The following is a 13639-nucleotide window of genomic DNA, read 5'->3' as shown; positions in this document are numbered from 1 at the left end:
ATGTTCCTTTTTCTTTTTTGGATAAAAGGGCATCCTGAGACATGGGTGCTCAGGAATCTTACAGCTCTGGGGTGGGGCAGTGTCCCTATGAAAGGATATTGTGAGACATGGGAGCCCAGGAATCACACAGTTCTGAGGGGATGCCTCCTTAGCAGAGGTGTTGCAGCTCCTAAAGGAGGGTACCCCCCAGCTGAACAGAGGAGCTCAGGGGCTTCAGCCCCGCTCCTTCTTCCCTGCTTGTCTTCACCACTCCTTGGCTTCACATCAGACAACAAATTTCATAAAAGAGATTGGAAGGCCCAGGGTATGGAAGGATAAATCCAGGAAGAGCCTGCCTCTACTCCTGGGAATGGAGAGCAGAAAATAGAACAAAGGGGTAGTGCCTATATAGGATTTCTTGGGGGATGGTGGAGCTTTTCGGGGCAGATATTTCCAGAATGTGTATTGGTGGGCTTTCAGATCCTGTGCTTGGGGAGTTTAGGGATTGGTGGGTTTTCCTGGTCACAGATTGGTGGTTTTTTGGTGGGAAGGTCAGGGATTGGAGGGTTTTTTCCTGCTTAGGGATTGGTGGCTTTTTTCACCCCCTTTTATCTTTCATTGAGCCCATGGGTTGGGATGGGAAGATCTTCTTAGCTGCAGGCAGCTTTGGCTGAGGTGCTAACACTGCTGAGCTACTTGGGGAGGCTGGAGAGAGGGTGCTGCCACTGTGGACAGCTCCTGTGGTACCTCATGATGGCTGAGGCAAAAAAGAAGTTGCCATCATCATGGACAGCTCCTGGCTGCAGGCTGAAACAGGAAATGGCATTGTTTTGACAGGCACCATTTTGACAGCTCCTGCAGCATGCAAAAGACAACTGGGGACATCTAGACTCATCTGTCACCCCTACTGCCTGAATGACCTTTAATTGAGCCAGCACACAAGTCCCAATGCGTTTATTTGTGTGGATCTGCCTCTTTACCCAATAGAACCTTGGACCCTTCCTGGAAGGGACTGTACTCTGTGATCCTGATAACTCACTGTCAAGATAGCAGGGACCACAGCTTGGATCCACCATTCCCATCTATAGGTGAAGAGGACCAGCCAAACAAAAGGAGAAAAATGGAGGGTAATGTGAACTCCCAAGTACCTCTAAATGTACAGCTCATCTGTACCTTAGACTCAGTCAACACTGACATTGTGGATTTTGTCACGAATCTCTTATATGTGGCCAGCTAAAGGGTTTGAGATTGGGAACTGTCCAGGGAACCATGCACCCTTTATCCAGAGTGAACATATTCTCTGGACTGTCACCCCTCTACCCCCACCTATGTTTAGACTTGATCTGTGTGACTTTGGCTGATCCACAAGATTAGGACCATCCACTACCAATGTGAACTATAAAGGAAGTGGGGTGATTTCTAGGATGTGCTGAGAATGTTCTAAATAAATCCCTTTTCCACATCTATGCAACTGATGGGCCAGCTCATTGTGATCAGCAGAAAGGAGAACATCCTTGGTCTGCCCAAGACTGTAAGACTGAGTATCTGAAAAGGGCATCTGGACCTACACGTCTTTATTGAGTGGGAACACCCCTTCAGGGTGTGCCTATGAGAAATGTAACCCCTTTATTCTAAGAGTCATAGCTTGAAATAAGTTGAGCACACAGCCCTTGCTTAAAGGCAGGCAGGATCTAGGGCTTCTGGCTTGTTGATAAGAGATATAGATGTGAGAATGCTGTGGAATCTGTTATATGAAATAGGTCACCTGACAAAGCTAACCTTGCGGGCCCAGATAAAAGCTGGCTGACTTAACAGAAGGCTACTATTTCTCCCTCCCTGTCCTTCAGCCTCAGAACACTCCACCCATGGTAATAAATCAATCCATAGTCTCAACCAAGGGGGGGGGGCTATTGTAACGAACTCAACATAAGCTCTAATCTGCAAAGGTTTCATCTCCTGATGATGTTTCTGACCTTAAAGTTACTAAATAATGAGATAACTCATACTTTCCCCAGCCCTGGAAATGATTGCTTGTGTACTGGCTAGTTTTGTGTCAACTTGACACAGTTGGAATTATCACAGAGAAAGGAGCTTCAGTTGAGGAAATGCCTCCATGAGATCCAACTGTAAGGCATTTTCTCAATTAGTGATCAAGGGGGAAAGGCCCCTTGTAGGTGGTGCCATCTCTGGGCTGGTAGTCTTGGGTTCTATAAGAGAGCAGGCTGAGCAAGCCAGGGGAGGCAAGCCAGTAAAGAACATCCCTCCATGGCTTCTGCATCAGCTCCTGCTTTCTGACCTGCTTGAGTTCCAGTCCTGACTTCCTTTGGTGATGAACAGCAGTATGGAAGTGTAAGCCGAATAAACCCTTTCCTCCCTAACTTGCTTCTTGGTCATGATGTTTGTGCAGGAATAGAAACCCTGACTAAGACAGCTTGTAACTTTAACTTTTTAAAATCCTATTTTTAATGATAGTTCTTAAACGCTCTAATCTCCTTTTAGCCCACCACCCACCAGAGGTAGTGGAAAAGAAAGGATATTGGGAAGTGGACCTGTTTGAAGTAGGTTTTTGGGAGCACCTCCTGTCTGTGTTGTCTGGAAATCGGCAGTTCAGTTCACAGGTTAGCAGGCAGTGCCAGCTTGATCCTTCGAAAACACTTCATGGATACACCAGCAGTCCAGATCGGTAGAGTTGGGTTAGCAACAGCAGTGACATGACCTAGCAAAGACAGCCAGGCCACAGCCTCTGCTGAGACAGGAAATGGCACTGAGGGACCAGCAGGAACATCAGGAGAAGTTTTCCACTGTGCCTCTCTCAGGGAAGTGAAGATCAGTGAAGTTGAGAGACCTACAAGTATTGCACAGCTATCTGTATCAGCAAGCCAATCTTTCTCTCTGTCACTTCTGCGAGTCCTACTTATACCCTCCAAATGTACCTTGCCTCAGCTCGTACCTGAGTCTGTGGAGTCCCAACAAGTGCAGCTCAACTACACAGTGTAAGGCGGACCAATACATGTGTGTTGTTAGCAAAGAATCCTCCATCACATATCCTTTCACATGTGTCTCCTCTCTCCTGTGTCTGCTTCAGTGAAACGTTCCTTCATGTGTCTGCCTTAGACTTTCACCTGTGTCCACTTCAGGAAAACACTCCTTCACGTGTTTACCCCAGCAAAACATCCAACACAACCGACTCTCCAAAGAACCCTTAATTTTCCACTTCAATGGCTGGCTTTGCCTAGACCCCAAGCCTCATTTTTACTTGGAGGTAGAGATCAATCTCTCAATTACCCCAACTTCATCCCCACCAAGAAGTTCAAACTGAACCAGAAGAAACTAAGCTTACCCTAGGAGACCTGTGAGGAATGAGTACTTGTTTAATCACTTCAACTTAGAATTACTCAGCTTCCGGTTATGGTCACTCCTATCCTGTAGTTCTCCCATGTACACCAGTACATTTGAACATAGTAGGCTATATTTTCTGGCTCCTTTAGGGATATGATGGGCCTGTACATTTGGTCTTGCTGAACTTCTAGAATTAGGACCACAGGAAGTAAATATCTGTATTCCAGCCCATATCCTTCCCCAAGGAGGCGTGTGTCCTGGAGAAGAGGATAGGAAATACTTGCCTGCATATGGAGGACACTATCACTATGAAGTCCAGGGTGTAGTTAGGACAAAATCGGTTTCAGCTATAGTTATAGCTCTCCTAGAGACAGCAGGGATTGCAGGTGTGGCTGCTCTCGTAATATCAGCATTGACTATTCAAAATCTAAGTGATAAAGCAGATCAAGATATACAACACCCTGAGGATTCCACAGGGCAGCTTGAAAAGCAAGTGGATTCTCTGCCAGAAATGGTCTTACAAAACTGTCGAGGACTAGATTTGTTATTCATCAAAGAATGAACCCTTGTGCTGCCCTGGGTAAAAGTAATGTTTTTGTACAGCTCAGGGAGATGAGTTTTCTGCAACCCTGACTCCTTGACCCTCACACACAGACACATACACTGTGATGTGAGCACCTGCTTGCTATGATATGACTCACCGCTAAGTGTCAGCTTCTTTAACTTGCTTAAACATTCGAGGACTATGCTAAGACCACCTTAACTTAGTCTTGGCCAAGCAGAACAGCTCTTTGCCGTCTGTAACTTGCTTGTGCAGACACTCAAGAACTTCCTGTGGTTTTGCTGTTAAAAGCCCTTCTTTCACCTGCCTCTGAGTGGCCCATCCATGAATTGTGTTAGAGACTGAGCTAGCAGTTTTAGTAAATTTGGCTAATTATAATCTGAGTTGAGTCTGGTGGTCTTTTTCCTGTGGTCTCAAACTCCATAACATCAACTTTATGGGTTTCCCTTCCTTGCTAGCCTGGGAAACCCTTCAGCAGGCTAAGCTCACTCAGGATGGGGTGTCACCCTCTCCTTGTGGTACTACCATACACCTCCCAAGCCTTGCTGATGGCTGAGCTCCTAGATGTCATGCCGTGGGGCTCTGCAGATGTGTCCTTCTTCCCTAGGCGATGGGTGTATGTGACTGGTAAGTCTCTGCTGGTCTTTACTGTGTCATGTGTGGTTTGCAGAGTGAACATTTTGTTTGTGAGATGTCTCACACCAGGATGATGGAGGCCAACAGGGGTCTGTGGTTGCTCCTGGTGAGACGATATGCTGGTCCCTGAAGCTATGAGGAAGTAAGGACAAGGGGTGCTATGGGTCAAGTCAGTTCTCACTCCCAGTACTAGGTCTTGGTCCAGCCTTGGTCATGCAAGTTCCGCTGATGGTGAGGGAAGGATGTTGCCAAGGCAAACCTTAAACATGCAAACTGAAGCTGGGAGCCATGTCAGCCTGCACAGGCACCTGTGGGCATCCTTCATGGGTCTTTGTCCTTCGCCAACTGTTGACCAAGCCACAGCTGGCCAACTTGCCATTTCTGATGTGTTAGGTATTGAGATTTTTGATGCTCAAAGCTGTGCATCTATAGTTGCTGAATTCACCCATCTCTAAGACCCGATCTGTGTCTCTGTGGCAGAATATACAGGTCCTGGATTCAATCTCCAGCACTGCTAGCAAACAGATAGACAGACAAGCAAACAAATGAATAAACTGGAATAAATATTCAGGGGTCTTTAAGAGCAAGCCCTCTGGGAACATGAACCCCTGTACACAGAAAAAAAATGTGTAGATGAACCTCCTCATGTTAATGTGCAAAAGGCCCCTTCACTTTTCTCTATCTGAGAGTAGAGAAGCCTCTTAGTAAGGATGGGGACATCATCCCAGGATCCTTACCTGCAGATGGTTTCCTGGGGAAACACAATCACTGGAGCCTCGGACTGAGGGGAGAGAACGGTAAGGGTGAGCAAATAGAAGACGTCTGGTGGTCACAGCTGTGGGATGATGCCCCTCATGGTGGTCACAGCCTGTGAGATGATGCCCCTCTCCTGGTGGTCACAGCTTGTGGGATGATGCCCCTCTCCTGGTGGTCACAGCTTGTGGGATGATGCCCCTCTCCTGGTGGTCANATGCCCCTCTCCTGGTGGTCACAGCTTGTGGGATGATGCCCCTCTCCTGGTGGTCACAGCTTGTGGGATGATGCCCCTCTCCTGGTGGTCACAGCCTGTGAGATGATGCCCCCCTCCTGGTGGTCACAGCCTGTAGGATGATGCCCCTCTCCTGCCCAGACTCCACCCTGCTGCTGAGCAAGGGATCTGCAAAGTTCTGCTTTTCAGGTCCCTCCAGCTTCTCAGGATGTCAGGAGAAATAGTTCCTGAGTTGGGTACAGCTTGACCTTTCTTGTGTGTGGGGAAATAGAAACCAAGACCAGCCCTTTCCCCTCTCTCTGTGATGCCTGGGAAGGCATTGCCTATGACTTCCAACCTCTGAGAGAGAGGGACTTGGCAGACCTGGCTGGGGTCCAGGCAGGACTTCTGAATGACCTAGGAGGGGGTGCCTTTCCCTACACAGAAGGCCAGCATCAAGAGACAGGAGATCGAAGGTCAACAGCCAGTGGCTTTTGGGCTATCCTGTGTGCTCTGCTTTTCCATGAATACTTACACACACCCACACACATACACATACACACACATACATCCCCCCCCCCACATACACACACACACACAAAGAGTTGAATGAAGGCCATCTATTCCCTCTCTACCCATCAGATCCACCTCCACAGGCATCTTTTCTACTGAGTGGACAGCAGCACCATTAAACAGACTCCTCCTTGCCCAACAGGACCTCTGCTGCCCTTGTCAGAGTGGCTTCTTGGACACTGGACTTGCAGGGTTCTCAGTCAGTGCCCCTGGGCCTATTGGGGGGATGGCTCCAAGATTTGGGGAAAAGAAATGGCAATGAGATATAGGAACTAAGTATGAAAACAAGAAGCATCACCTGGCCTGCCTGGGATGAGGCATCTGTGAGTTTGTAGTTGACAACTGAGAGTGGCTGTCATGGGGGCCAGTCACTTAGCTCCACTCCTGGTTCCCCCAGGGATGGGAATACCACCATGAAGAATGTTATATACTGTCCTTAGGAAGCTTTACTCCCCTTCTCATCCTATGTCCAATGAGCAGCTAGAAGCCCCCAAATGGTATTTGTTTTCATTTCCTTGCTTTGGGTTTTGAGACAGGGTTTCACTCTGTAGCTCAGGTTAGCCTCAAGCTCACTATATAGTCCAGATGGGTCTCAAGCTTGGTGATCTTGCCTCAGCCTCCTGAATGCTGGAATTACAGGTGTGTTAGTGTGTGTCTTACTTACTATTCTATTGCTATGATAAGACACCATGGCCAAGGCAGCTTTGAAAAGAAAACATTTTAGTTGGGGCTGGCAGTTGCAGATAGCTCCATGGCCACCATGGTGAACAGCATAGCACCAGGCAGGCAGGCAGGCAGGCAGGCAGGCAGGCGGTCAGGCAGACGGGCGGGTGGGCGGGCAGGCAGGATACTGGATCAGTACCTGAGAGCTTACATCTTGATCCACAAGCATAAGGCCAGGAGAGAGAGCTTACTAGAATGGCATGGGCTCCGGGACCTCGAAGCCCACTGCTAGTGGCACACCCCTCCCAGCAAGGCCATACTTACTTCCTTTCTAAACAGTTTTACCAGCTGGAAACCAAACATTCAGATATGTGAGTCTATGGGGGCCATTCTCATTCAAACCACCACACAATGCCAGGCCCAAAGCAGTGTTTGTTCTCTTGGAAGAACGTTATAGGTCTCATCCAGAAGCAGTACTTTGGACCCAGTCTTCTCGATTTCTTTTAAATTAGTTCTGAGAACCTGGAGATATCACCTGAATGGCTATAATTGCTAATGATGAAGTCTTCACGGGAGGTTCTTAACCTGTGCATCACGACCCCTATGGCAAGGCTCTATCTCCAAAAATATCTATAGTATGATCCATGACAATAGCAAAATTACAGTTATGAGGTAGCAACAATAGTTTTATGACTGGGGTCACCACCACCTGAGGGCCTGCATTAAAGGGCCGCGCACAGCATTGGGGAGGCTGAGAACCATTGGCTTAGATGAAGGTGGATCCTGATGTGTATTCCCTGACTGCTCTCCTGACACCAAGCTGGGTTCCCCTGACATCCTTTCTGTCAAACAGCAGCTGTTTGATCGTTCTGATGCTAACTCCCAGATAGCGGAGACCTCACAGTCTGAGAGTTCTGAGAGTCTCTTACAAGACTGTCCCCACTTCAGAAATCTGTGACTAGTAGGTTGCCAAGCAACCCATTCTCTGTCTGTCTTACAGCCAATGCCATGACATTCAGCTTTGATGGTTCCCTAGAACAAACCATCGAACAACATGCAAACACTGGGTAGACTATTCAGAGTTTGTTGGAAGGGATAGCCTGAGCCAATGGAAAGATATAAAGCAAGGTTTAGCAGCTCCTGAGCACCAGACTTCTGTGTCTCAGGGGTCAGGGTGAGATTGAGCCTTCTGTATTTTCTTGCTCAAGTTTGTTGTTTGAGAAAGACAGGGTCAGCTGAGTATGACTTTGAACTTCTGATCTTTTCCTGTCTCTGTCTCCTGAGTTGTATGTATAGTCACAAGCATGTACCCCATACTTTGTTTAAAGACTGTCTGGGATAGAAGCCAGGGCCTTATGTGTGTAAGACAAGTGATTTACCAACTGAGCTACAGCTCAAACCCTACCTTGCTTAGGATTCTTGTGACTTCCTGTGGAGTCCTTCTCACAGGGATGTCTGAGAGTAGGGGAGGGGGATGGAGGCTTCTAATCAATGTGGTCTTTCTGGAACTGGTGGCCATCCCAGAGAGGACCTGAGTCATCTCACCAAATGAACCCAGGTGTGCTCAGAGGGAATTCATTATGATAACCAAGGATTATCGTCACTCAGGAGTTAGGCTTGCAGGAACTTTGACCTAGGACACAGCCAACGATCATATATAAAGCATGTCAGGTCTGTTCTGGTGACCTGTCTGTAAAGTTCTAAGGTTCGGACTGGCCAGGCTCCCAGTCTTTGCCTCCCCCTACAAATTCTCCCACCTCATGCACTGTTTTTGTTTGGTTGGTTTTTGAGACAGGGTCTCACTATGTGGCTCTGACTGGCCTAGAACTCACTATATACACCAGCTTGGCCTCAAATTCAGAGAGATCAACCCGCTTCTGCCTCCCAGGTGCTGGGATTAAAGCTGTGTGCTACCTCAAGCCTGATGAAAATCAGAGGCCAGTGCTGGGCATCTTCCCTTATCTCTTCCCACCTTTATTGAAAAAGAGCTAATTGATTCAGTGAGGCAGCCTGGCTAGAAAGCTGTAAGGATCTTCCTACCTCCACCTCCCAACACTGCGACTACAGGCACATGCTGCTGTGTCCAGTTTTTGATGTGGGTGGTGCTGGAGAGCCAAACTCTGGTCTTCATGCTTAGCGCTTCATGCTTCAAGCGCTTCACTGTCTGAGCCATCTCCTCAGCCCCTCAAGAATGTTTCCCCTGTAAAGTTGACAGTCCCCTTCCTAGGTGCAGATTGCAGACCCTGCTGAAGGGGGTTGGGTGGTGTGTGGCTCTGAGGCAGAGGCTGGCGTGGAGCCAGGGGCAGAGGGGGGAAAGGGCTGTTGGGCTCTTGGCCTCTGTAACTCCAAGAGGAGGAGGAGCCAGTGGTAACATTGGATTTCTGCAGAGTCAGAGGGAGGAGGCAGGTTTGGGAAGTTGTCCTGACCTCAGGAGAACATAGATCAGGCTCCCACTGTGTTTCAGGCTCTCACTCCTGTGGGCTCGCAGGACAGGCTTTAGAAACCAGTGGCAAGACCGGTGCAGGAGGATGAAGGAGGCCAAGCTGGACAGAGATATGGCTAGATATTGCACAGACAACCAGTGTGTCTCCCTACAGCCCCAAGGTAAGGATATTTGGGGTTTCTGCCTATGCCCTGCCTGAGCCCATCTTTGCCAGTCCAGAGATTTGTATCATCCCTGCCTTGGTTCCATAGTAAATAGATGGGTCAGAATAAACGGGTTGGCAGAGGACCAGAACTCTGAGCACCCCAGGCTCTATATGAAACCTCCAAGAGCCCCTCCACTGGGCACAGTAACCCGATGTCAGGAAAAATGTGCACTTGGAGTTCAGATGGGCCTGGTTTTGAACCCCAGCTTTGCCCTCTGCCTAGCCCGTGCACCCTCTGGAGCTGGTCCTCTCCGAGATCATTAGTGGGTGCATCCCTGGCTAGTAACCAATTTCCCAGAAGGCCCTAGACACGTGTGGCAACATGTCAAGCTCTGTGGAAACCATCCACCCAGAGACACTAATGCTTGATGTGGTCAGGCTTGTTAACAGGATGGGGACCCGGTAGTCTGGGTCCCTGCTATGTACCTTCTTTCCACCTGCCTTCCTCCTTCACTTCCTTCTTTCTTTATGATCGCACCCACAGCAACGCTTTCTCTGGGGCGGGTTTCATGTTTAGGACACCACTGCAGCCTCTGCGGGTTGTGAGCCCTACACCTTTGGCTGTTACCTGTCCTGAGAGAATGCTTTTTTTCTCTGTGAGAAGCATGGCGGTTGTTCTCATCTCTAATGGACAAGTCAGGGGACTGTGTCAAGACTGACAGTCCTGGCTCTCCTTGCACTCTTACCCTGAGCCTTGGCTTCTCCCCTGCAGGACTGGGGCCTAAGTCAGCTGCTCTCATGGCTCCCAGGACCCTGCGGCACGTCCAGGCCATTCTGGCATTAATGGTGGTGACTGTGATCTTCTCTCTCCTTGCTCTTTTTGTGGCGGGTAAGTTCTCAGGTGACTTTAGCCACAACTCACTCTCCCTCTGTGCAAAGGTCCCAAGAGACCCAGATGGCAGTCTTCTGGACATTTCTGCTCTCTGAAGTAACATTTTGCCACCAACCTAGGCCCAGACCTGGAGTCAACAGAGTCCACTGGGCTGTGAGATGGCTCTCGAGAATGGAGGCTTCTGGGAGGGGGGAGGGGCCCTTGATGCTCCTCTCTTTCTGGAACCCAGCTTGTGTGGGAAGTCTATTATGTCAGGGCTATGGATTGAGCTGATCCAGGAATGGCATTCTTAGCTTCACAGCCTTGGAGACCTGAGTGGAATAAAGATCCTCCCCCCCTCCTGCTTTTGGGAAGCAACGACTCTGGACACGACAGTGAGTAGTTCCAGTGAGGACGAGCCTGGGGGAGCTGGCTGTGGGGTGTGGGGCACAGACCCTGCTGCAGCTTCTCTTCCAGCTCCTGTTCCCACGCCGAGCTTCAGCTCCCACCTTCCTCCTAAAACATATTGTAAACTTATTTTTTTGATACAGGATCTCATGCAATCCAGGTTGGTTTCAAACTAAAAAGCCAAGAATCACCTTAAATGTCTGCCCCTTCCTGCCTCCGTTTCTATAATGCTAGGTGTGTGGCGCCATGCCCAGGTAATGTGGTGCTGAGGATCGAACCCATAACCTCATGCAAACGAAACAAGTGTTCTATCAAATGAGCTGTATCTCTAAACCCCAAATTGTCCCATTTTTAAGCACAGCTTTATTGAGGTCCAGCTGCCGTAAACATTGGGCATATTTAAATTGCACGATCTGATAAATCCCCGTGGAGTGTGTTCCTGAAACCATCTCTACAGTCGGGCTGAGACGCCAACTCACTGTCCCCTCCCCAGGGGTTGCTTGCAGCCATTGGTGATCCCTCGCATCCCCCCCTGACTTCAACCTCACTTGTCATGAAGAACAGTTTTCTTATAGAGTTTCATATGAAAAAGGATTTAAAAAAATCATATTCTCGAGCCGGGCGTGGTGGTGCACGCCTTTAATCCCAGCACTCGGGAGGCAGAGGCAGGCGGATTTCTGAGTTCGAGGCCAGCCTGGTCTACAAAGTGAGTGCCAGGACAGCCAGAGCTACACAGAGAAACCCTGTCTCAAAAAACCAAAAAAAAAAAAAAAAAAAAATCATATTCTCTTTCAGTCCTTTTTCATCCACGTGATCTGAGAAAAATATTCTTAGTAGTGTTGAGAATTGAACCCAAGCCAGAGTTTCCGTTGTTCTTGCTCTTGTGTGTGTGTGTGTGTGTGTGTGTGTGTATGTAGCAAGCAGCTAGCTCTTTGCCTGCCTGCATGCTTGCATGGTCAGTCCCCAGAGCCTACTAGCTTCAGGGACCAGCTGGCTGCCCTAGGATCACTCAAAGCTGTGGGTGGAGGAGTCTCTAATGTATCACAATGCCGCAACAGATAAATTATAGAGGCAACCGAAGGAAGAGTTTATCTTGGCTCACAGTTTGAAGGCACAGTTCATCATGGCCAGAAGGCGTGGAAGCAGGAACTTGAGGTAGTTGATCACATTGTGTTAACAGTCAGGAAGCAAAGAGCTATGACACTAGTGCTCAGCTGTGTGTGTGTGTGTGTGTGTGTGTGTGTGTGTGTGTGTGTAAAAGCTTTTCCTCCTTTTCATTCAGTCTAGGACTCCTAGCCCTTAGGATAGTGAAGCCCACATTCAGGGTGGGTCTTTTCTGCTCAGTTAAATCTCTCTGGAAACTATCTTATACCCAGAGGTTTGTCTTCTGGGTAATTCTAGGTCCTTCCCAGTTGACAGTGTTGACTACCATACCCAGGGACATTAAGGAACGTTCTGATTTGCCACCTGAGCTTCCCCACATAACAGGCCTCTATGGCACCTTCTGTTTCCTCTTTTCAGATCATTCCCAATTTGTCAGGGAGACAGAAATGCAAGTGGCTATCCAGAGGCTTAGGGACTATGAGGAGAATTCTAGCAGCTGTCACAAGGAGGTACAGATACTGAAGTACCAAGTGGACAATGTTAGTTCTCTGGTGCAGTTGCTTGGGAGCCATCTAGAGAATGTGAATGCTGACATCCTGCAGACAAAAGATGTGCTGAAGGAATCTGGAGCCTTGGCTTTGGAGACCCAGGCGCTGAGAAGCTCCTTGAAGGTGGCCAGTGCTGATATCCATAGTCTGAGAGGAGATTTAGAAAAGGCAAACGCTATGACTTCCCAGACCCGAGGTCTCTTAAAGAGCAGCACAGAAAATACCAGTGCTGAGCTCTACATGCTGGGCAGAGGCCTGGAGGAAGCCCAGTCTGAGATCCAGGCATTGAGGGGAAGTCTGCAGAGTTCAAATGACCTCAGCTCCCAGACCCAGGGCTTTCTCCAACACAGTATGGACAACATTAGTGCTGAGATCCAGACCGTGAGAGATGGTATGGAAAGGGCTGGTGAAAAGATGAACTCATTAAAGAAAGAGCTGGAAACACTCACTGCTCAGACTCAAAAGGCAAATGGCCACCTGGAGCAGACAGATGCCCAGATCCAGGGCTTAAAAGCTGAGCTGAAAAGCACCAGTTCCTTGAACTCCCAGATTGAGGTGGTCAATGGCCAAATGAAAGATGCCAGCAGAGAGTTACAGACCCTGAGAAGGGACCTGAGTGATGTCTCAGCTTTGAAGTCCAACGTCCAGACGCTACAGAGCAATCTTCAGAGGGCCAAGGCAGAGATGCAGAGTTTGAAGGCAGATCTGCAGGCAACCAAAGCCCTCACTGCCAAGATTCAGGGGGAGCAGAGTCGCCTGGGGGCCCTGCAAGAAGCTGTGGCTGCACAGAAGCAGGTGCAGAAGACCCAGAGTAAGTAGAGATGTGTGTGTGTGTGTGTGTGTGTGTGTGTGTGTGTGTGTTCGTGCTCTGGGGAGCGGTGATGATCTCTGACCCTTCAGCCTCTTTGCTTACCTAACCATCTGGGGAGGAGGATGGTGCTAGAAATGGAATCACATTTAATGAGATAAGCCAGCCTGAGTAGCCTAGTATGTCTTGTAATCCAGCCAGTGTCAAAACAACCACACGCAAAAAAGATGTGAGGTGTCTGGGTTTGGTGGCTGATTATGGGATGGATCCCCAAGTAGGGAAGTCTCTGGATAGTCCATCCTTTCATCTTAGCTCCAAACTTTGTCTCTATAACTCCTTTCATGGGTATTTTGTTCCCTATTCTAAGGTGGAATGAAGTATCCACCCATTGGTCTTCCCTCTTCTTAATTTTCTTGTGTTTTGCAAATTGTATCTTGGTGTTCTATGTTTCTGGGCTAATATCCACTTATCAGTGAGTGCATATCTAATGACTTCTTTTGTGATTGGGTTACCTCATTAAGGATGATATCCTCGAGATACATCCATTTGTCCAGGAATTTCATAAATCCATTGTTTTTAATAGCTGAGTAGTA

At 48.5% G+C, this 13639-nt stretch overlaps 1 protein-coding gene across 1 annotated transcript in view; it reads left to right on the top strand.

Moving 5' to 3' along the window:
• Positions 1–9113: 9113 nt before the first annotated feature.
• Clec4f (C-type lectin domain family 4 member F) overlaps positions 9114–13639 on the top strand; it is an 11457-nt gene continuing 6931 nt past the window's right edge. Inside the window, exons 1-4 of the mRNA XM_021165037.2 lie at positions 9114–9323; positions 10080–10196; positions 10493–10573; positions 12108–13049. Coding sequence (XP_021020696.1) covers positions 9248–9323; positions 10080–10196; positions 10493–10573; positions 12108–13049 — 1216 coding nt within the window. The 5' untranslated portion in view covers positions 9114–9247. The remainder of the gene's footprint in view (positions 9324–10079; positions 10197–10492; positions 10574–12107; positions 13050–13639) is intronic.

The sequence above is a fragment of the Mus caroli genome, chromosome 6, assembly GCF_900094665.2.
Source record: "Mus caroli chromosome 6, CAROLI_EIJ_v1.1, whole genome shotgun sequence".
Classification (NCBI taxonomy): domain Eukaryota; kingdom Metazoa; phylum Chordata; class Mammalia; order Rodentia; family Muridae; genus Mus; species Mus caroli.
The sequence above is the reverse complement of the archived record's forward strand: the minus strand, read 5'-3'. Positions and strand labels throughout refer to the sequence as shown.